The sequence below is a fragment of the Meriones unguiculatus genome, chromosome 5 (genome assembly GCF_030254825.1).
Source record: "Meriones unguiculatus strain TT.TT164.6M chromosome 5, Bangor_MerUng_6.1, whole genome shotgun sequence".
NCBI classification, from domain to species: domain Eukaryota; kingdom Metazoa; phylum Chordata; class Mammalia; order Rodentia; family Muridae; genus Meriones; species Meriones unguiculatus.
Window position 1 is genome coordinate 2,167,714 of NC_083353.1, and position 22,041 is coordinate 2,189,754.

General features: G+C 55.6%; 1 protein-coding gene across 3 annotated transcripts; it reads right to left on the bottom strand.

Moving 5' to 3' along the window:
• Window positions 1-1,701: 1,701 nt before the first annotated feature.
• Dctn1 (dynactin subunit 1) lies at window positions 1,702-21,908 on the bottom strand. Of its 3 annotated transcripts, XM_060383479.1 has the most exons (32): window positions 21,609-21,908; window positions 19,102-19,347; window positions 18,782-18,860; window positions 18,581-18,615; window positions 17,940-17,960; window positions 15,537-15,554; window positions 14,174-14,194; window positions 12,637-12,828; window positions 12,164-12,361; window positions 11,834-12,038; window positions 11,684-11,762; window positions 11,400-11,559; window positions 11,189-11,293; window positions 10,884-11,075; window positions 10,688-10,804; window positions 10,296-10,448; window positions 9,365-9,525; window positions 9,084-9,252; window positions 8,233-8,301; window positions 8,001-8,063; window positions 7,759-7,908; window positions 7,400-7,561; window positions 7,174-7,303; window positions 6,672-6,799; window positions 6,159-6,301; window positions 5,756-5,922; window positions 4,562-4,576; window positions 4,288-4,421; window positions 3,969-4,161; window positions 3,253-3,332; window positions 2,555-2,644; window positions 1,702-2,167 (listed from the first exon to the last, which is right to left on the bottom strand). In XM_060383479.1, the coding sequence occupies exons 1-32, from the start codon at window positions 21,639-21,641 to the stop codon at window positions 2,030-2,032; spliced, it is 3,846 nt and encodes a 1,281-aa protein (XP_060239462.1). In that variant the 5' UTR covers window positions 21,642-21,908; the 3' UTR covers window positions 1,702-2,029. The 3 variants fall into 3 exon arrangements, with proteins under 3 accessions (XP_060239462.1, XP_060239463.1, XP_060239464.1); XM_060383480.1 differs by lacking the exon at window positions 17,940-17,960; XM_060383481.1 differs by lacking the exons at window positions 4,562-4,576; window positions 14,174-14,194; window positions 15,537-15,554; window positions 17,940-17,960.
• Window positions 21,909-22,041: the final 133 nt, after the last annotated feature.

Sequence of the window (22,041 nt, forward strand, 5' to 3'; positions counted from 1 at the left end):
TCACTTTGTCCACAGCTGACGACTGTCTCGTGCACGGCGTGGCCTTTGACAGCTGGCAATGGCCGGCGCTGCACAGCACGGAGAGGGGAGGTCTAGGGCTCTGGGGATCTGAGAGCCCAGAGAGAGGCGTGGCATGTGCCAGTGGAACGTGGTGGCTGCAGCCTGGAGAGACACGGAACAGGGTGGAGGTTTGGAGCAGACACAGGAGAGGACCGCTGCAGGGGGCAGCAGCTCAGAGAAGACGGCTGTTCGCTGTTTGCTGCGACAGAGGTTTGGTACAGCCCTAAAGAACCCTAAACAAACAGCTGGGACAAGTAAAGGGTCTGTGTCCCCTCTCCCCACTAACCTTCTCTTTCCTACTTAGGGCTGGGGTTGGAAGGAAGGTAGAGGCCTAAATAGAGCTTTAAAAAACGAGCACTAGTTTTGGGGTTGAGTCAGGATTTCACTGTGCAGCCCTGGCTGGCCTGGAACTTGCTTTGTAGCCCAGACTAACCCTGAACTCACAAAGACCTGCCTGCTTCTGCCCCCTGAGCACTGGGAACAAAGGTGTGTACCACCACACCTGGTGGTTGCTGAGTCCTGGCCCTCAACCTTTACCAGTCAGAGGCAAGACGGTCACCAGGGAGAACGGCAGGAACACGACACAATGTCAGGACAGACTTGTGGCTTGTGATTTCCTCAGCACCAGAGAAACCAGAGTTGGAGAGATGAGGTGAAAATTATCAGCTACGGAGACAGCGACCCCACAGGCTGGGGATACAGCTCAGTGACACAGCAATTAGCTACCATTCATAAGGACCTGGGTTCAAATCCTAGCAAAACACACACACACAACAACAACAACAACAACCAAGCCCTACATTCCAGCCTCCCTGGTTCATAGCAACTTAAGTTTTAGCATCTAAAATGTCACTAGCCAAGTACCATCCTTGAGAGTACTGAGGAAAGTCATCAAAGGACTTACCCAGAACTCCAACAAGGAGAGGGGTATTCAAATCCCACAATCCTCTGACCTTCGTAGAAGGCATTCTGACTGCAAATGAAGCCCTTGGCTCCACCCCCGTGTTTCCCTCTAGCCAGGACCACTCCTGAGTACAGGCCTAGCCCAACTGGACCACTCTGAGCAGGAGGAGCTACTTTTCCACTTGGACTGTTGGGAACATCTTCCCCATGTGGGAAGAGGAGAGCACCTCCAAGAGCTGTCAGCAAACACCGGGACTAAGCTCTGAGAATAGAGAGCTGCTCACGGACTGAACCTCACTCCTGGAGGCATTTCAACAGACCTCAGTCAAGACCAGAAATCCCAAGAATTCGCAACAGGAGCCCCCCTTGACACTGATGTGGAGTGAGTTTTGGCACAGGCTTTGTGACTTGCATTGTTTCTTACTGCTCTGCTGCCTCGGTTTCCCTGTTTTAGTAAATGTTAACCTGAGAGACCCAAGTCTGATGGAAAGACAATGGTCAATGCATTAGAGAGCTAGCTCCAGAAACTGAAGATGCCCAGGGGTGGGACAGAGCTTCCTAACTGGGCTCCCCTCCCCCTTGCTCAGTGGCTCACTGCGCATGCACACAGGGAGCGGCGCTTCCCGCAGCACTGGAGAGGGCCTCCAGCTGTGGCACACGCAGATTCTTCAGCAGTCGTCCCAGCCCGTCCTGAGCTAGCTGGCCCAAGTCCCACTCTCAGACCCACACAGACAGCGGTGAAGCACAAGTTGCTTTAATCAAGGGGTGAAGTCCTCAGCCAAGGAGACTTCACTCAATCTTTAGTGGAGGGGTGTCAGCCCCACTCCAATGCCCTGAGGCCCCTCGGGAAAGAGGGAGCAGCTGAATAGCAACTATGGAAGAGGCCAGGGGTGGCCAGGCGAACCCAGGTTACAGAAGCAGCAGGACCCTGGCCAGACCAGGCAAAGCTGAACCACGCAAGAACTTAGCCTGCGGTTCAGGCCGGGAGTGGCTGAGGTGGCTGTGCGTTGGGCAGTGGCACTGGGGGAGGGGACTGTGGGTCAGAGGGGATGGCATGAAGGAGTGCTCAGGAGATGAGGCGACTGTGGAGCTGGTGCAGCTGCTCCGGGGTCAGCACCAGGCGGTGTCGCTGTCCTAGGCCTGCTGCACAGGAAAAGGTCACTTTGCCCATGTAGACGGTGTCATCTTGCTGCTCTTCCTTGGCCTTGTGTGGGAGAGAGAGTGAGAACCTCAGGTCAAGAACTTACTTGATTAGGGGCCACTGAAGGTCCCTGGGTACCAGCACTGTACCCAGGGAAACTGGGGTTTCTGAGTTCTGACACCACAGTAACACTTTTCAAATTAGAACAGGAGTCATCTAATTAGGTGATCTTGAGTCCCTCCTGGGGTAAAGGCCAGGCCAGGCCTTGCTTATACACTAGAGTATTCCAATCTCCATGGCTGAGAGCACGTCTGGGTTTTGTACAAGTAAGACTTCGCCCTTCAGATAAGCAGGGTGTGAGGCTGCGGGCTCAGACAATTCCAGGAGGAAGAGGAAAACCCACAGGAGCACCCAGAATGGTGCCACCATGCCCCACCACACGCCCCTTACCCTGAGGAAGGCTGATGAAGGGAAGGTGGCAAAGTCAGTGGGAACGGTAGCTCCAGGACGCTGAGTTACTGTCTCCTTGAGGACCTCATCCTGGGGAGAGGAACAGAGACAGGGCTCATTTAAGAGACCCGGCTGGTAGGTGAAGACCTCCTGAGTTTCACAGAGATAGTGGCTACAGGAGGGACTGTGGCAGCTGCAGGAGGGACAGTGGCAGCTGCAGGGGGGACGGTGGCAGCTACAGGGGGGCTGTAGCTCCTCCCACTGTGCTTCTGCTCTTGCCACCATCTAGCACCCCCATGCCTGTGACCTTTAGGAAGACACTGGCAAATGCTCTGCCCTCTGATGACTGCAGCTGAGGGAAACTGCAGCCACTCATCCCAAAGAACCGCTTGCTCAGCGCCGGTGGCAAATGCTCTGCCCTCTGATGCCTGCAGCTGACAGAAACCGCAGCCATGCATCCCAAAGAAACACTCACACAGCACTGGCGGCTCACCGGCCTAAAGGCGGCCCCAGTCAGGACTTTGTCGATGTGGAATTTGTCATCAGTTTCTAAAGCAGGAACTCTCCCTTCCTTCCCTCCCGCCCGTTCCGCAATGTGCCACAAAGCACGGATCAGGCCCCGAGAACCCTCGCAAGTGCCTGGCTCCCCAAGGATAACCCAAGGGAGCACAGTGTGGGAAAGGCAGGCTGTGACTGACCTTAAGCTTCTCAATGGTGTCACTCAGGGACTTGAGCTGAGCCACTTGCTCCATAAGCTGAGCTGATGGACTCTTAGCAGCTGTGAGGAGGGAGGGAAAGATGCTGAGGACACTAATGCCCAGACACGCAGCTGATGTATGGTCAGTAGCATCAGTACTGGGCCTACATATGACAGGCACTTCAGAGGGAAAGACCTGAGTCTGATGGGAAGCCTAACCTCAGCTCCTGGGAGACAGAGATAGGAGGATTGCAAGTTCAAGGCTTGCCTAGGCAACTTACTAAGACTTCGTCTCAAACAAAAGCATAAAACATTTAAAAAGTGCAGGGTACGGTAGCACATGCCTTTAATCCCAGAACTCAGAGAGGCAGAAACAGGTGGATTTCTGAGTTCAAGTCCAGCCTGGTCTACACAGCAAGTTCCAGGACAGCCAGGGCCACACAGAGAAACCCTGCCTCAAACAAACCAAACACAAATAAAAATATTAAAAAGTAAAAAACTGGGGCTACAGAACACTAGCCTAGTAAGCTTGAGACCCTCAGTTGAACCCCCCAGTATGAAAAAAAGAAAGGGGAGACAGAAAAGGAAGGAGAAAGAGAGAGTGGGGAGAGAAGACGAGAATCAGGGAAACTGAAGTCTAGAGTCAAGGAAGCTTCTAGGGGAGCCTGGTGGGAGGAAGAGGCTGCTTCCAGCTGCTCAGGAGTGGGCAGGACATACCTGGGCTGGCTCGAGTGATATCTACTACATGGGTGTGTGTGCTCAGGCGATTCAGTGTCTCTAGTAGCTGGCTGGTCTTGCGATACAGTGCCCCAGCCGCAAGCTGACCACCAGGGCCCTCATGGGGTGGGAGGGAAAGCTTTGCAACATGCAGAGGGGGCAGAGCTGCCAAGGAGGCCTTCATCTGGGCTCCCTGTCAGGAGAGGGGAGGGCACAGAGTAAGTGCTCGGAGGGACGAGTGGCCTCTGCTGCCCATCAACGGGCAGGCCTGCCCCCAGCTCCGGCCCCATGGGCCCCATGGGCCCCATAAGTGGCTCACTTTGAGGATGCTGTTTTCATGCTGGAGCTGAGAGATGTGCAACCGCAGAGCCGAGATCTGCTGAAGCAGCAGCGGTGAGTCCTTCACGGGCCCCGGGCCTGGCACGGCGCCTGGAGCCTGCCCAGGAGCAAGCCCTGTGGAGAGCACATGGAATGCCGTCAGCCCTGCTGTGGGGGGTTGAAACTGTCCCCTTTGCCGTTCCCCTTCCCTCCCCCCAGCCCCGTTCCCAGCGGCCTTGGTGAACCCCAGTGGGACAGCTGGAATAGGTCTCTACCTCGCTGCTGTTCCTCTGGAGAGCCCGTGGGGGAGCAGAAAAGAGAGAGGGGGTTAGGTGACGTGGGGACACAAGATGAAGCAGAGCAACTCTGGGCACAACACACAGAAGACCCTGTTCCTCACCACTGAAACTTCCTCCCTGAGATCTGCCTCTGCCTTTCGGGTGTGGGCAGACATGTGTAAGGGAGCAAAGGTGGCAATGCCATGAGTCAGAGCACACTGAGGACGGCAGAGACTGAATGAGAGAAGCACTTGGGTGTGGGGCTGCTCCTGCCTCCTGCCTCATCTCCAGGAAAGGCTGCCCCTGAGCACCGAGTGCTCCAGGCTGCAAAGCTGAGGGAGAAGGTGCGAGCACACTGCCTGGCTCCTCAGGCTTCCCCCTCGCTCTGAGGCAGACGCTTTCCTTTTTTGATGGTGTGCTTCATTAATTCAGACGTAGAATTTGTTTAAGGGCCTGTACTGAAACAACTCAAAATGGTGAATCTACAGATTCCCTCTCAGAGAATGTGGAGCTGTCTCGGCGGAAGGGGCACAACATCGCAGAGGTACTTTTTGCCACCTCCTTGAATTGAGGTATCTACGACAGGATTTTGATGAGGGTAAGACCTCAGATGAGGTGAGCAATGAGGAAGGCCCGGGACCTTGGCAGTCTAATTATGGGGCTAGGAGATTGTCCTCCAGCGTACAGAATTGAAGGGGAACAGAAACAAAGCAAGGCAATGCCAATCAGAGGCAGCAGCTGAAAAGCTGAGCCTGGAAGACGGAAAAACTCCACATAAGGCTCCCTGACTGTATTACGAGGCCAAGAAAAGGTCAGAACAGAAGCTGTGAGCAAAACCGGGAGAATCTGCCATGGAAGAGAGAGAGTGAAGCCACGGAAATCCATGGAAGCATGAAATGGAGCAGGCAAGCTCAGAGACCATTAGACATTGGCTTCACACAAGGCCAGACACTCCAGCACTGTGGCCTGACCTCTCCTGAATACGGCAGATCCAGAAGGGACAGCTTCTAGAGCCTAACTCAGTGTTATTCTGACTTCATGCACACAGCAGGTCTCTGAACGTATCTTTCAGGAAAGTGAAAACCTGGTGCAAACAGGCAGAGTGAAACTGGGACAAGTACATTCCCGGATGAACACCTAAGGCAACGGGCACCGGAAGTCAAACCGATGGCACGCTGCCACTGTACTCACCACCAGCAATGCCAGAGACCAGGGTAGCAATGCCTGAGGGAGGGGGGCCCCGGAGCCCCTCAATCGTGCGCTTCGACTGGCTGTTCAGGCGCTGCTTTAGCTCTGCCTTTTCTGCCTCCAGCTGATCAATGTCAGCCTGGAGTGCATCCATTGTCTCCTCAAAGTCTCTGTGGAAGAGAACCGGGGCTGAGGTGTGTCCCTTCCGCACAGCCTCACATGACTTCCCAGTCCTGACAGCTGGCCCTTAGAGGCAACCTCAGCTACAGTTGGGGCGAGGCAGTGGAGGAGACTAGGGAAGGAAAAATGGGGTGGTCAACTACCAGGAAAAAGGAGCCACCAGCCACAGAAAGCTGCCAACAGGAGGAAGGGGTGGAGGACTCAGGGCCCCAGGGTGCTGCCTGACTTTTCCTTCTTCCGCAGAAGGGCCTGAGTCTCCTCCAGCCGCGTCTGGACTTTCTCAATGCGCTCATCTGCATCCTTGGCGGCGCTGTCTAGCTTCTTCTCCAGGAGGCTCAGCCGCACGTTGGCCTCACTCAGCTCCTCCCCCTGGACAAGGTAATGCTTCAGCTTCCCAGCATCCTCCCAGAGCCGCAGGACCCGATTAGGCTATGGGATATGGGGCTCCCTCCCTGGTGATCCCCAGTTGTAGGTCCCACTTGCCTCTGCTCCCATACACCTTGATCCCCTCTCTTAGCACTTGGTGCTGCCCAGTCCTACCACACTTCCCAGCCTTCACCTTACATTTTTTAATTAATTAATTTGTTATGTGTAGTCTATGTACCCTGTATGTACCTGGCGCCCCCAGAGGCCAAAGAAGGCATTGGATCCCCTAGGACTAGAGCTACAGATGGTGGTGAGTCCCCTGAAGATAAGCTAGTGCTCTTAACTACTGATGCACCTCTCCAGTCCACCGCACCTTAATCTTGAGTGACTTCTTCAACTCCTTGATCACCGTCTCTCGATCCTCAAGCTTCAAGCCCAGACCTTCAGCATCTGTGATCTCCGCACGCAGGGCTGCAGCCCGAAGTTCAACCGGAGGAGGCTAAAAGAGAGTGGGTCACGGTGTGGACGCAGGGGAAGGGGGATGGAGCACGTCAGGCAGTGGAGCAGGAGGACAGAACGGGTCAGATGGTGGATGAGGGGAAGAGGGTTAGAGTGGGTCAGATGGTGGATGAGGGGAAGAGGGTTAGAGTGGGTCAGATGGTGGATGAGGGGAAGAGGGTTAGAGTGGGTCAGATGGTGGAGGCAGAGCAAGAGCACTAGTGTCCTCCTTTCAGAGACATCCAGTCACGAGAAAATCATCCCGACTTCCAGGCAGGCTGCTCCGCTCTCTAGCCTCCCTACCCTCCACAATCAAGGCAGCTCTTCAAGTTGCACCCCTGCCGGCCACTGGGTCCCCAGAAACCTCCCCCTACCTTGCTGGGGGGGCCGCTCGGCATCATACTCGCCCTCCTGCATGGCCGTGGCCAGCTTGTTCATTGTGCTGATGAGGACGGTGCATGACTGGCGCAGACATTCGTAGGGGCTGCTGGACGGGCTCCCGTAGATCTGCAACAGCCACGGGCGGGCATGAAAGGCTGGCCTTGGCGCCGCTGCCGGGCCCACAGCCCCTGCCGGGCCCACAGCCCAAGGCTCCAGGCCAACCTGCTCGCTTGCTTTGAAAGCCAGTTCCTCCAGCGCAGCCACAGGCAGCCCCTCATTCTCTGCCAGGGGGGCAATAAGCTGGGCGGCCGCGGCTGCCACCTCCTGCAGAACAGCTACCACCCACGTCAAGTGCTTCCTGCAGTCGAGGAGTGTGTCAGACACCTGTGTGAAGGCTAGAGTCAAGAGCACAGTCTGCTCCAGCACCGTGGCTCCTAGCTTCCCTGCTCCAGCACCTTGTCTCTGAGCTTCCCATGGCTCCTAGCTTCCCAATTCAGTCCCCTGACCAGGTCCAGATCCTTATGTGCTGGGCCCCTCCTGTCTCCGCCCAGCTTCCCTCCCGCAAGGTCTCAGCCCTAAACCTGTGATCCAAAGGCCAACGCTGCTGGGATCCCAGGAGCATCTGTCCCCGGCATTCGCCTTCGGATCTTCTTGCAGAACTGGCGGATGTCACTGCATGATGTTTCCAGGTCTCGGAGAAGAAGGGCAATATCTGTTGCCTCCTGCCCACCCTACACAGGAAACAGCGAGGTTAGCATTAGCGCTGGGGGAAAGGGGAGGGGAGGGATAGGAACAAACCCCTCCGCTCCAGATGTGCTCTCACCTGCAAGAAGGCACGCAGCCGCCCCACCTCCACGCTCATACAGTCCAGGGCACTCTGGGTGAACTGTGCAGAAAGGAGCACGTGGTCTTAGCCCCTAACATGAGCTCTTTTGCCCCATCATCATCCCTAAGAAGTCCCGCATGCACATGGGTCCTCTACCTTCGCCGACCTCTCCATGTCCGTTCCTGCCCTCATCCCTACAGCAAGCTTAACCCCTGGTCTAGCATGTCACCTTAATGTGGTCAGCCAGCTGCATGGTGGAGTCCTCGGGCTGCTCAGCAAGGTGGATGCTGTACAGGTGCTGAGGAGGGACAACACAGAGGCGCCTTTAGCCACGGAGGGACAGGGCTAGGAGACTGCCCTTTCCCAAGCTAGAGCTCGAGTCCCGGACACTGTGCTCTTCAACAGCACAAAACTGTCCAAAACCTCCAGCAGTGACACCACAAACTAATTTCCCATCAGAGCAAACAAGAACAGAGATCTGTGGTGCAGGGCCATTATCCTAGTGTTGGGGAGTCTAAGACAAGGACATCAGGAGTTCAAGGCCAACCTGAACTACAGTGAAATACTGTCTTATAAAAGTGACCAGTGAGTTAGCTCAGCGGTAAAGATACTTGCTCCCAAGCCAAGCAACTGGAGTTCAATCCTCAAGACCCAAATGGTGGGAGCAAAGAGTCAACCTCCTCATGTACCCCTATGACCTCTGCATGTACACTGTGGCATGTGCTACACATACACACGTGTGCACATACACTGCACACACACACAAATTTTTTACAATCCAGGCATGATGGCATAGACCTATTATCCCAGCACTTGGGAAGGAGGCAGGAAGGTCAGGAGTTCATGGTTATCTTTGGCCACATAGCAAGTTTAAGGCCAGCCTGGGTTACACGAGACCCAGTCTCAAACCAACGAAGCAAAAGGACTGGGTCTTTCCCCTCCAACAACGAAACCAGAACAAACTGGGACTCAAGCAGCCAACCACGGACATAAAACCTTGTATATCCTAGCAAGAGCTCCCATTAGCTAGCCATCCCTCCTGCCCTGCCACTTCCCCCAGCCTCAGTTCTGGCCTCCGACCTGGTAGTACTTGATGGCCGTGGTGAGCGGCTCCACGTTGACAGTCTCATCCAGCTGGTCCTTGTGCAGCAGCTCAATGAGGAGATCTAAGGAGCGCTCGTGGGCACTCACCTCAGGGTAGAGGCTGCCCACCTTCTGGTACACATCCACACTGCACTGAGAGAGGGCACTAAAGACCAGAGGATGGCTCTGTGAGGCCAGGTCTCCAGGCCCTGGCTCAGTTCCAGCCAGGCCTGCAGCCACGGCCCTGGGCGGAAGGGACGGGGAAAGGGGTCTCTTACTGCTCATAGCGGTGCAGCGTGGCCTGCAGCAGGCTCAGTGAGTAAACCAGCCCCGCAGCAAAGCTCAGCTGCTCCCCAGCAGCTCCGCGCAGTCCAGGCCGCTCCGAACAGTTCTCGCTTAGGTCAAACTTCTCTTGGGCCTGCTTGCGGATGAGCTCTGCCTGCAGGGAGAAGATCAGGGTCCTAGAACTGGGAGAGAGGACAAAGCACGGATCCAGGAGCCCACGACCCAGCTGGGCAGCTTTGTGGAGGGGTGACTGCAAATGGAAGAGAAGCGCAGACAGCCCGCAGACGCTCAGGGGGCTGGCGGAGGAGCAGGGTCCTGCCAGGAGCCCGCAAATAAGGGAGCGAAGCGCAGTAGGACCCCGCGACGCTGTCGCTCTCACAGTCCGCCTGATTACCCTGCCTTTATCCCCAACCCCGGCCACCACTGGTCTGGCTGAAATGTCATTCTCCAGTAACCTCCACCTGAAGCAGATCAGCAACTGCCTCACAGGAGGCTGCTTCTCCTTTCTGGACAGCTTCTGACCTGGAAGGGACTGGATTCAGACCCCTCCTGTGGACACTAACACATGCTGAGTAGCTCATGTGAAGGGCACAGGGTCTGCATGCATCCTACATGCACACTCCTGAACACATTAAAGCACCTCTAGGCTACTGATGAGACCTACCATTAGCTAAGGGCTCTACCGGGTTGTTTCTCACGGTTCGTACAGTTTTTCTCCAGACATGTCTGGCCCGCAGCTGGTGGAATGCAGAGGCTCAGCTCCCGAAGGCGGCAGCTGGCTCGGCGTGCGCCGAGACCCTGCTGAGCGAGCGCACTCCACAACCCCGGGTACTCCGTGGGCGTACGGCGCCTCCCTCACATCCTCAACGCCTGCCTTGCAGCAAAGTTGATAGCTTTATTGCACACGCGACTGGCTGGCCATACCTTGCAAATGAGGCGGGGCATGAGGAGGAGCACCAGGACACAGTCGTGGTCTCCACCGGGCCGAAGGAAGCTGTCAGGCATGAAGGCCGTGAGCAGGGACATGTGCCGGTTGGCCTGGGCTACCTCCATCTGTCTCAGCTCCATCTCAATTGCCTGGAAGGTGGACAGGGAGGAGGGCTCTCAGTCTGGATGGAAAGCTGCAGTTCCACCAGGCCCCTTATTTCTAGACTAAACCCAGCCCAGGATTCTTCTACAACCACCACACAAAACACTCTAAATCCAGAGCCCCACCCCAAGATAGCGCACAGCTACTCCCCAACCTTGACAACCCCCCTCCCCCGCCCCGGGCTCTCTAACACCACCCCTGACTTTGAGGTGTCCACTTTCCTGACCTTGGCATGAGCCTTGGTCTCGGCAAACTTGATTTTGAAATCAAAAGTCTCTGGCGGTGGCTGCTGCTGCCTCTCCACAGAAGCCTCCTGCTGGTTTGTCAGCTCCCGATTGACATCCTGAGAACAGACAGTGAGGCCCCGTGGGTCCTGGGAGCCCTAGGGTGCTCTGGGCAGAGAACAGGGGCGAGGCAGGCACCTGTAGGTGGGCAGTCAGCTGGCGGTACTTCTTGATGGTTTGCTGATAGTCCGCAACCGTCTCCTGGGCTGCTTCCACACGCTTCTGGGCCTCCCGTACTCGGGCCCCGGCCATGTCCAGCTGCTCCCGGAGCTCCAGCTCCGTCTCGCGTGCATTCTCCTGCAGCTCATCGTTCATCTCGTTCATGGCTTCCTGGATGCCGCAAAGTTGGGAGAGTGCACAGGCAGGGTCAGGATGGCAGGGCCAGGATGGTCCGCTCGCCACAACCATCAGGGTCAGAAATCTGGGACTTGGTCTCCTCTTACCAAGTCCCCCACAGTCTCCCGCAATTCCCGCACTTTCTCTTCTAGATTCAGGTTCCGGTCAGTCAGCATCTCCACCATCTCCTCGGCACCCAGGGCAGCGTCCACCTGGGTGAAGGGGAATGGCCAGGGAGAAGCTGCTGTAAAGACCCAGAAGGAGAGGGGCAGCAGAAGCGGCAGTGCAGGGGCCTGGGGAAGGGCTGGGCTCTCACACCTGCTCTTTGAGCTCGTCGATGGTGCTCTCCGCCTGGCTCAGCTCCTCCTGAAGGCGCTCACGCTGCTGCCTCACAACCTCCAGCTCCTGGTTCTTCTTTTCCATGAGCTTCTGCAGCTTCACATGTTCCTGCTTCTCTGAGGAAGAGAGATCTCGCATCCTGTGGAGGAGTGGAAGGAGCAAGGGAAGGAGTCAAAGAGAAGATGGATGGCAGATAGCATGTGGCAGTCACAAGGTAATGAGAGCTGACACCTGAGGCAGGAGAGGGACAGACAAAGGCCTACCTCACCAGGGCATCCTTTAGGCGGGCATTCTGCTCCTCTAGCTGCTTGAGCTGGTAGCTGGATGCAGCCCCATCAGAGCCTGTGAGAGCAGCACTGAGTCCATGCTGGGCCTGCTCCAGCAGCCAGGCCCCATGTTTCCCAGTTCCTTACCTTTCTCTTCGATCTCAGCCTTGAGGATCTCCAAGTCTGTGGTGAGCTCATCTACACGCTCCTTCAGCGCCTCCACCTCCTGCTGCAGAGACTCAGCCCGCTCTTCAGCCATCTCCTTGTCCAGAGTGGCCATCTCGATGGCGTCAGCTGTGTCTGCCATCTCCTCCATGTAGCGCTCTTTTGCCTCCAGTGCCTCCTTGGCTTCCTGGAGGTTGAAGACAGGTGGAGCAGGTAGAGTGAACCCCATGCTGCCCTTTTCTCTGGGCACCCTACATCCCAGCCTAGTTTCCAGTTCCACCTTGCCGGCACCAGCTCCAGACCGAGACCCACCTTCCGAGCCTCCTTGAGGCGCCGCTGCAGGTCCGCCTGCTGCTCCTGCATTTTGCTCTTCCATTCCTGCACCTGCTCCAGCTGGATCTTGTGCTTCTCCAGCTCTTTCAGCTTCGCCTTGTCTTCCGAGCGCTTTAGGCGCAGGGTCTCCAGTTTCTCCTCCAGGTCCCGCACCTGGGCCCTCAGTCCTTCCTCTTCCTGCCAAGAGGAGGTCCCATGATTTGTGCACAGGTACTCCCCACCCTAACAAAACTGAGCTGGAGCAAAGTGTATAAAAACATCTTCCTAGACTGAGAATCACGAGCAAGTGGCAGATGGACATCTACAGGGAAACGTAGATGAGAGGTACAGAAGGGCAGAAAGGAAAGGGCACTTCAGCCTTCTGATTCGAGTCCAAGGTCTTCCCCAACCCTGGGGAGGTTTCCAGCGCCCAGCCAGGGTTACAGGCCCCTTGGTTCCTTGACTGTCCTTACCTTAGAGGGAGAAGGAAGTGGGGGTGCTGCTCCAGGAGAGGTGAGGGCCGGTGTGGGGATGATGGGTGCTGCCAGCGGAGTCTGAGCTGGAGTGCTGGGCTCACTGCTGCTCAGTTCACCGGCTGAGGCTGATCCAGAGGGGCCCAAGGAGCTACTGGGCCCAGCCACCCCAGTGCTGGCTGGGCGAGTAGGCTATTGAGAGGGAAAGGGCAGGCCACAAAGAGAATAGAATATGGGAGCGTGAAGAGACAGAGCAAGGGAAGGAGGCAGAGGAGAGAGAGAAGACAGAGAGGGTATATGAAAGCACAATGAGACCAAAGGCAGGAGGGGAGGGGCAATGACAAGAGTCCAAAAGCAACAGTGACAAAGGACAGTGGAGGAAAGGAGGAGAGGGTGGGAGACAGAAGATTATAAGGCTCCTCCCTTTGTACTGTGTCCACATTCCTCCCCACTCTGCCCTAACCTTCAAAGCAGGCTCTTACTCCCCCAAACTCCCCTCTGTGACCCACTTGTGATCATTCTAGCAGCGTCGCAATACTCCCTTTCCCATCCTTGTACTGCGTGCCCGCCCAACTCCCCCAACAGAGAAAAAGTGCCTCAGTATCATTCCCAGAAGGAAAGAACAGACCAGAGATTCCTCTCAATTGCCATGTTCTCACAGAGGGCAGGGCTCAAAGTGCAGAGTTGGGCTTGCTCCCCTGGGAAGCCTCCCTAGTCTGGGGAGTCAAGCTGAACCTCACTTCTTTGGTCTATGTCAAGGGATCCTGGAGGTAATTGGGCTGAGTTGGAAACTGTACAGAGGGCCCTCAAAGTGAGGTAAGTACAGACAGCCCCTGTACTCCCCCCCAGGACAAAGCTCTAATTAACAGTATCCAGGTCCCTGTTAGCGCTGGGGTGGAGAGCTGGCCACAGCTTCCAGGAAGCCACAGAGCCTGGGGTAGACAGTGCTGCCCCTGGTGATGCTGAACCCCAGTTCTCCTGGTGAGCAGACATGCAGAAATCACATGCTACCCCATGAACGCTCCCACCCCAGGCCTCATCTAGACACTGGGCACCCACTTCTTTCAATCTCACCCTTCCAAGCTGGGCCAAAGCCTGTCTGGATTGGCCACAGCCCCTCTCACTTGCCCTCACACACTCCATCTACCGGCTAGGGTGGCCTCTTAAGGATTAGAAGTTGCCATGGCTGGAGAGATGGCTCAGGCGTTAAGAGCACTGGCTGCTCTTGCAGAGGATCCAGGTTTGAGTCCCGGCACCCACGTGGCAGCTCCCAACAGCTCTCACGCCCTCTCTTGGCCTCTGAGGGCACAGTATGGTGCACCTGCGTACATGCAGGCGACACTCACACACAACATAAAATGTCTTAAAAAAAGAATTAGAAATCACTTTCCCAGAGGTCCATTCACCAGCCTCAAACTCTTCTCGCCCGGTGCACCGTGACCAACACTGACTTGCTAGCATGCATGCCCACACACATGCACACGCCTGAAACGTATGTGCACTCAGCAGTGGCTTACAGAGAGCTGCTTGTTCTCACCTTGGGCCGCCGAGTTGTGGTCTGGACAGGCAACAGGAGCCAGAAGAGGAGGAGTCAGGAAAGAAAGGGTCATGGCAGAAGGACAGAGGGAGCAGTGAGAGCAGAAGCAGCAATGCTCAGGGCTAGCCCCGCCAACCCTGTCCCGTCGCCTCCCTCAGGGAGTCACCATTCCCACTCCAGGAACTCGCATTTCCCATTGCCCTGTTCCTACTCTCATTTTTACCCAACCCCTTCAAGCACCCAGAATCCCACAAGTCCTGTCCCTAGGCTGAGCCACAGGGGACCAAGGCAGCATCTGGCAAGAAGGCCTCCAGAGACCGTCCTTCAGTGAGCTCCCTCACCCACTCCAGCCCAGAGGCCCCACCCAGACACCACTCCCAAGGACTTTCTCAAGTCAGACTCTTCCCTCAAGTGCTAGACTCTAAAGGGTGTCCTCTCTAGGGTGAAAAGAGTACATACATATACTCAGAAATGGGAGCTCAGATCACTAAGACAAAACAGGGCTGACCCCCTCCCTCCGCCTCCCTCTGCCTCCCTCCGGTCCAGGCCTTGCAGCAAGCTCCATCCCTAAGGCAGAAGGCTCAGGTGTCAGGACTATGAATACTGCATTAGTAAAAGCCCACAGCTCAGCAAAGTACCCTCTCGGCTGGAGGGAGGAGTGGGGGTGGGCAGCAGCCCTTAGGAACCACCATTCTGAAAGCAACCCAGGTCGCCTTTGGGTCACTCCAAAGTGGCAAAGGGGCAATTAGCTCCAACTCCCAGAGGCTTGCTGCCGGCGCCTCAGGGCTCTAGCAAAGACAAGATTCAGCTTGAGCTCTGCTTTCAGCAGACCCTGAATCCAAGAAAACCAATCTGCATTCTCCACTCAGGACTAATTCACCACAGCTGTAGGTCAAAAACTACTCTAGGGTCTGCGTCCTACCCTGGTAAACTGCTTAGCACAAACTCTGGGGAGGCGGGATGCTAGAAGAACCAGCATAAGTCATCCCGGCAAAGGCTGGGAAGTAGGCCTGCTTCATGCACCGATAGACCGTGCTGCTGCCTCACGCTGGCCCCAGGAAACTCTCCCAAGCCTGTCCGCAGCAGACACTGCCTAAAGCCCAAGCCTGGGAGGCCATTAGGTAAAAGGACTGGAACAGACTCAACCAGAGCCCTAAGCAGGCAGATCAAGGAACATCTATACATGTGTGTCCAGGGGTGGGGCACAGTGGTGACACACACCTCTCCCTGTCCTCCTCTTCATCCTTACCCTCCTCCCCCAGCCAGGTAGACTGATGAAGTCAATCAGCCCCCACCCCCACCCCAGCAGCCTGCTTCCATCGCCCTGGCAACCCAACAGCAGGACCAGAGCAAGCAAGAGTACCTTTCGGGCTGTCGGTGCCTGTCTCATCATTGCAGAAAACCACAGAAAGCAAGGAGAGGAAATAAGAGGGAGGGAAAGAGGAGGGCAGACAAACACAGGGAGGAAAGACAGACGAAGGGAGGGAGGAAAAGGCGGCGGAGACAGATTAGTGCATCAAATCCCAACAATGCAGCCTCAGCTTCCAGGCCTGAAAAGGGCTGCTGCGGTGGCGGCGACACAGAGGCCCTGGCAGGTACACAACAGGGCAGCGGGCAACTGCAAGCTCCAGCAGGCTCCGGAGCCTTGCCTGGCCGAGGTCGTCAGCTCAAGCTGATGGCAGACTCAGTGGCCGCAGGAGCAGCAGCAACAGCAGCAGCAGCAGCAGCAGTTCCACCTGACGTCATGCACCCACCCTCCTCAGCTCCATGGGGGTGGAGCTACCAGTCCTAGGTCACCTAGCAACCACCCAGAACCGGGTGGCTCCTCCTCCTGATGGGACTAAGTCCTCCGCAGGGCCGCCCTTCCTCCCCATCCAAACACCAAGTTCTGGCTCCGCCCTCCTCTTCTCCACCTTCAAAAGCTTGCTCCAAAAAGCCGGGCCAGGGGCAATTGCAGAAATGGCACCTTTTGGAGTCAGGGAATTTGGGGACAGAGACAGAAGGCCTGACCATCAGACTGTCTCATTATTACACTCTGGTCCCTGACAACCCCATCACACCCAGAATGTCAGCACAACCCTCCAGCACCCAGCTCTCAAGAGCACACAGTGATTAGGGAACCCTGGGACAGGCCACTGGCCCCAGCAACAGCTCTAATGACAGCGTTCCCTCTCCTCTCCAAGCTGTAGAGATGAAAGCCTGTCCAAAGGGCTGTCTAGAGAGGGCAGGAATTTTGTAGAAGCGCCCAGGTTCTCTCTTAACTCCCTCTAAAAACACTGGGTTTGGGGAGCTAATGGCTCAGAGGTTAAGATTCTTGGCTGTTATTATGGAGGACTTGGCTTCAATTCTAAGCACCTACTTTGTGACTCACAACCATCTTGTAACTCCAGCCCCAGAGTCATCCATCACACTCCTCTGGCCTCCAAAGGCACAGCTCAGACAGTACACTAACACACATGCAAGCGAAGACCCATACACATAAGTAGGTACACATACACGGGTTTTTGCTCTGGACCCAGCTGCTCTGTGTGGGACCGCAGGAAACCTGGGCAGAGGATCTGCTTGGACCGAACCATCAGGGGACATTTTTAGCACAAGCAGCTGCGGTCACCAGGACATGAGCATTGCTCAGGCTCCTAGGAGGGCACGTCAGTCTGCAGCCAGGCCTCTTCCAGTCTCACACTGTCGTTCCATGCTCTTCTCTAAGGGATCTGAGGTGAGGCTGGGGCGTCAACCACAATAACCAAGGGGTGAAGCAAGTCTCGAATGCGCCCTGTATCCCGCACAGCTTTATCTGCCTTGGAAACCCATTCCTACCCAGAGCTAGGACCCAGGATCAAAAACAAGTACTAACGTGGGAAGACTTCCAAGTCTTTTCAACTCAAAGCTGTTTCCTTCCCCCTTCCCACTGTCCCAGTCCAGAAGTTTTCCATGCAACACCAGGAAGACTGAGACAGGCTGGCGACAGGGAGCTCAGGGTGCTGCATACCCGGCTCAGACAGGCACATGCAGGGCAGAAAGAACCTGGGTAGAGGCCCAAGGCAAGGACTGTTGTGAGGAAGTGGTTGAAAGTCTGTGGAGAGGAGGTGGACGTGTTGGTGCCTACCTGTAATCCCAGCACTAAGAAGGCAGAAAGACTGCCACAGGTTCTAGGCTAGCCTGGTCTACATAGTAAATTCCAAATTAGCCTGGGCTACAAAGCGAGACCCTCCCAAAAAGACCTCAAGAGAAGTCTACGGAAGGAAGGAGGTGGCACAGGCAAGATCCTGGACAAGGAGAGTGTGTCAGCCTCGGGCACATACTGCACGAGGGAGGCAGCAAAAGCGGCCAGGCAGTGAGGTGGGCACTGGTGGCAGCACTGACTCGGAGGTGGGCAAAGCTCTGGCTTCCCAGCTGCTCTCCAGTGTTCTGACGGCCTCCTCCTTACACAACCATTCTATCGTACTTTTCTTCCCACCCCCCCCCCCCCAGCCTGGCTGTGTGAGAACGGACTGTAAGCCATCTGTGTGATTTGTCTTCAAGCACCTGGAGTCTCTAACTGGGGTCTAGAGCAGGGAAAACTCTCTAATGAGTGCTGAGTTGGCCTGGTCCATGAACCTGATGTGCTTGTTTTCCTCAAACCCACTTTAGAAGACAAACTGCCATTTCCTCTGGCCAGCCCAGCCCCATGGTTACACACACATGCATGCAGCAGTGGGGTGAAGGGGCATGCAGGAGAGCAGGAGGGGCTCACAGCCCGCCCAGACACACACAGTAAACACACCACCTTCTTGGGCTTCAGTCCCCGCTGCGTGAGGAGTAGGAAAGGGCAGAGTTAGAGAGCCACTGCCTGGTCAGGTGGACATCCTGTGCGCAAGTTAATGCCAACTCAGGTGAGCACAAGCAAGGGGCGAGGAAGTTAGGGGGAGTGCCAAGCCCCGAGCAAAGAAGGGCCCCTCAAGGAAGAGCTTCTAGGATGTTCAGCCCCTGGCCCAGAAAAGGCGGAGGCCTACTTCCCAACCCTCTGTAGAGAGACAAAGGGAGCTGGGAAGGGCTCTCTGCATGCATCTTACAACAACTGTGAACAAAGGCGCTCCCTCTCCCTCCGCTCTCCACCTCACCCTTCCTTAACACTCCCAGGTCTTGGCCTCTCTGGATACCAGGAGGTAAGAAGCTGGCTACACTACCAGGGTTAGACCTGTCCTTCCAACCCCCTCTGCCCTCAGCTCAATCCTATTTGACCCTAAGCTTCTAGACCCTAACCATTTTCCTATCCCTTTTATTCTAGCCCTAATGTAGCAACTCATACCCAAAAAGCATCCTTCTTCGGGAAGTTGGGTGACTAGAAGTCTAATTCAGTTCAGACCCCCGCCTACTCCCCCTGCCTAGCCCAGGGCCTTCCTCCCTCCCACCCCCAAAACCACTCACCAGTTTGCTGGTCTTCGCAGCTGCCTCAGCTCCCTCTGTAGAAAACAAACAGCAACAAAGAACATGTGTACAGAGGGTGGGGGGAGAGAGCCTCTGAGGGGACGGGGAGGGCAGAACGAGGAGATCAGAGCAGACACCCTGTTCTAGGAGAAGGGCGGGAAACCTGGCCGTGAAGAGACAACTTCGGTGTGGAGCTAGTACCTCTCCTGAGGACTTTTGAAGCAGAAGAGTCAGGGGTCTCTGGGGAAGTAGTATCTGCTCCATCTTCAAAGACTTGGATCTGAAGCCAAAGAACAGACTCAGTGCCGTCAGATCAAGAATGCCTGTAATGTGAGTCCCTCCTGAGCGCCCCAGCAAGCCGGGTACAGGGTGTTTCCCTTTGGCTAGAGCTGCTAACCACATTCTCCTGTCCCACTTAGGAAAAAAGAGAACCTACACACAAGCGGCTCACACAGCAAGTGTTTGCGCACGTACACACACACGCACACACACAAGCTTGCAAACACCTATGCACGCGTTACCTGGGACTGCCGTACAAAGATGCCGTGGCCTTCGTCACACGTGAAATACTTCCTTCCCTGCACAGTGCCGTCGTTCTTGCCTTTCGCTTCATCCAGGATCACGCCCACCCATTTGCCAGTGGCAAAGAGTGTGGCTCCAACATAGGCCACAGTGCCCCGGTGGCCCTTTCCAATCACCTCCACGCGGGAGCCCACCCGCAGGGGCCGGGCACTTGCCTCCGCACTCATCCTGCTGCCACTCGGCGTCTGAAAGAAAGACGTGTGCGAGCTACAGACAGGTCCCGGTCGGAGGAGCTACCAGGAGCCACGTGCTTAAACTTCATTCCGAGAACGAAGTGAGCCCACAAAATCCCTCTGAGAAACATCGGTGACATATCTAAAACCTCCCCAAAGCCAGGTACAGTGGCTTACGCCTAAGGTCTCGACACCCAGGAGGCTGAAGCAGGGGCTAGCCACGAGTCTGAGGCCAACCTGGGCTACATATGATAAGTGGTTCCATATAATAAAGGCCTGCCTAATTAGACCACATTTAAAGAAGTCTTTAAAAGCCTTGTTTTGAAAGCTTTCACATGGAATTCCAGCATTTGGGAGGCTCAGACAGGATTACTGTGAGCTTGAGGCCAGCCTGGGCTACACAGTGAGTTCCAGGTCAGCCTGGTTTACCATGAGAAAATGTCACAAAAAAATGAAAAAAATAAAGTCACAAAAAGAACAATAACAACTATTTTTTTGTTTGTTTGTTTAGTTTTAAGAGACAGGGTTTCTCCGTGTAGCTCTGGCCGTCCTGTAAGTCACTCTATAGACCAGGCTGGACTCAAACTTGGAGATCCACCTGCCTCTGCCTCCCGAGAGCTGGGATTAAAGGCATGTGCCATAACACCTTAAAAAAAAATTCCAAAGTCCTCTAGAATCTACTGGAATTTTTAAGAACTTATATTTAAAGTGTATAACAAATCAGGATTCACTGACAAATCTTTGAGCATCACCATATGGCTGCTTCTCGGTGCACTGGCCAAAAGGAGAGAAAGTAAGAACGGGCAAACAACTCAGTTCAGACCCGGCCTCGGGCTGAGCTGAGAAAGTCCGCGGCTCAGTGGCCCCTCCACTGTCCGCTGTCTTCCTTGGGATTCAATGCTTTTTTCCATCTTCTCCATCACTATCCGCCTCTTCCTCCTCCTTCGTGTGTGTGTGTGTGTGTGTGTGTGTGTGTGTGTGTGTGCATGTGCGCGTGCACGAGCTTTTTAAAATGTTTGTTATTGCTCTTAAGACCTATGTTCAGTATTACCTAGGCTAGCATGGAGCTTGCAGTCCTGAGTGCTGTGATCACAGGCAAACACCAGCACACCCCACTAGACTCCTCAGAGGCACAGAACTGCGTCTTCTTCCAGGCCCTCAAGCCACATCTTTCCTGATATGATTCCTGTCACCCCACCCACATATTCACTGTGACAATCCTGATGGCTGACTACCACCCATTGACCACCCAGCTCCCTCTTCCTGGTCTGTGTCCTGCTCTGTCTACTCTGCCTCAAGTTCTGGAGCCTCCCCAAAGGCCATGCTGTCACAAAAAGAAAAAAACAAATAAACAAAGTCCCTCAAGTCAGCCCCTCGCTGCCCTCGACCCTGCGCAGTAGTTCATCTGGGCAGGCAAAGGCATCAGTGAAAACATTGTCCTTGGGAAGTTCCCAGATCCTTACATATCCGTGATGACAGAACACATGAAATTAGGTCCCAAATCAGACTGTGATTTGGAAGAAAATCACACCTAAGCCATTTTTAGCAAAAGCTGTTCCATGCAACCAAGGAGCTTGCAGCAAATAAATAGGCGATAAAATGTAACCCCGGGGGCCCAAAGACTCAAAGACTCCAGGGGTCCTTCCTGACCCCCCCCCCCCATCACAGCTGGCTTCAGAAAGGTGTCCTGCCAGAGCAAGGGAAGTGACAACACCCCCCAGCCTGTCGTTGCCTGATTCTCTCCCTCAAGAAGCTGGGCTGGGGTGAGCCCTTAACTCTAGAGATGTGGGAGCTGAGCTCACACCGGGGGCAGCGTGAACCCCATGGCCCTGACAAGGAAGGAACCACCAGCCGTGTCACACTGGACACGCTCAGGAGAGACCCTCCCACACCTCCCTCCACGCCTCTCAGTCAGGCGCCTCTGCCAGTGGATGCAAAGCTAACCCTCACACAGAGGAAGGGCAGACAGCAGAGCATCGGACAGGGCCTCACTGCCGGGCCTTCCGACCCACAGGCCAGGCTGGAGACGAACCCAACCCCTCAGAAACCCTAGCCTCAGGGCCAGCAGGAGTCAGAGGTCAAACCTGGTGGGTCCCAGTTAGGGTCCTGCCTGCCAGTATCAGCACTCTGAAGGCTCCTCAGAAGCCCAGTGTGTGAGTGCCTCAGCCGAGAGCCAGCCTCTCCCCAGCCCCCACACAAGTGATGTCCACAGGCACCCAGGCCTGTTCCAACAGCCCTCCCCGGGCCATCCCATATTGATCAGGGCCACTTACCCGACTGTACATGTGCCTCTTGCTCTGGGCCATGTTGCTCACCCGGACTCTACCCCCTCCCCCAGCTAGCCAAAGACCGAGAGAAAAGGCAGAAACCTAGGCAGGAGGGGTCAGGGTGATGGGCCCGCATGGGCCGGCTCAGAAGCCGGCAGGCACGGACCTCCCTCCGCCCATGGGCCTCCCTAGGTAGGGACAGGGGCAGTGATGGGGCTGCCCACTAAGTCCCTTCTACTGCCCAAGGATTCCTGAACGCAGAGACACTGAGCCAGGGCTGCCAGCTGATGAGTCTCACTCTGCGCTAGTGCTGCTCTAGACTGGCAGGAAGCATGCTCGCCTCTGGGTCCTAGTGCTCCCCTCCTTCTCCTGGTCCAGACAAGACGGCCTGGAACCCAAGTGCGGGCCCACCCACAGAGCCTCAGCACTGGGGTACGCT

Bases quoted from the DNA above. Each gene is read 5' to 3' on its own strand.
- Dctn1 (XM_060383479.1), bottom strand. From the start codon at position 21,641: ATGGCCCAGAGCAAGAGGCACATGTACAGTCGG. The intron at 18,861-19,101 runs GTAACGCGTGCA...CTTTGGCTTCAG, and splicing joins TCTTTGTACGGCAGTCCCAG to ATCCAAGTCTTTGAAGATGG. The intron at 12,362-12,636 runs GTAAGGACAGTC...TCCTCTTGGCAG, and splicing joins CACTTCCTTCTCCCTCTAAG to GAAGAGGAAGGACTGAGGGC.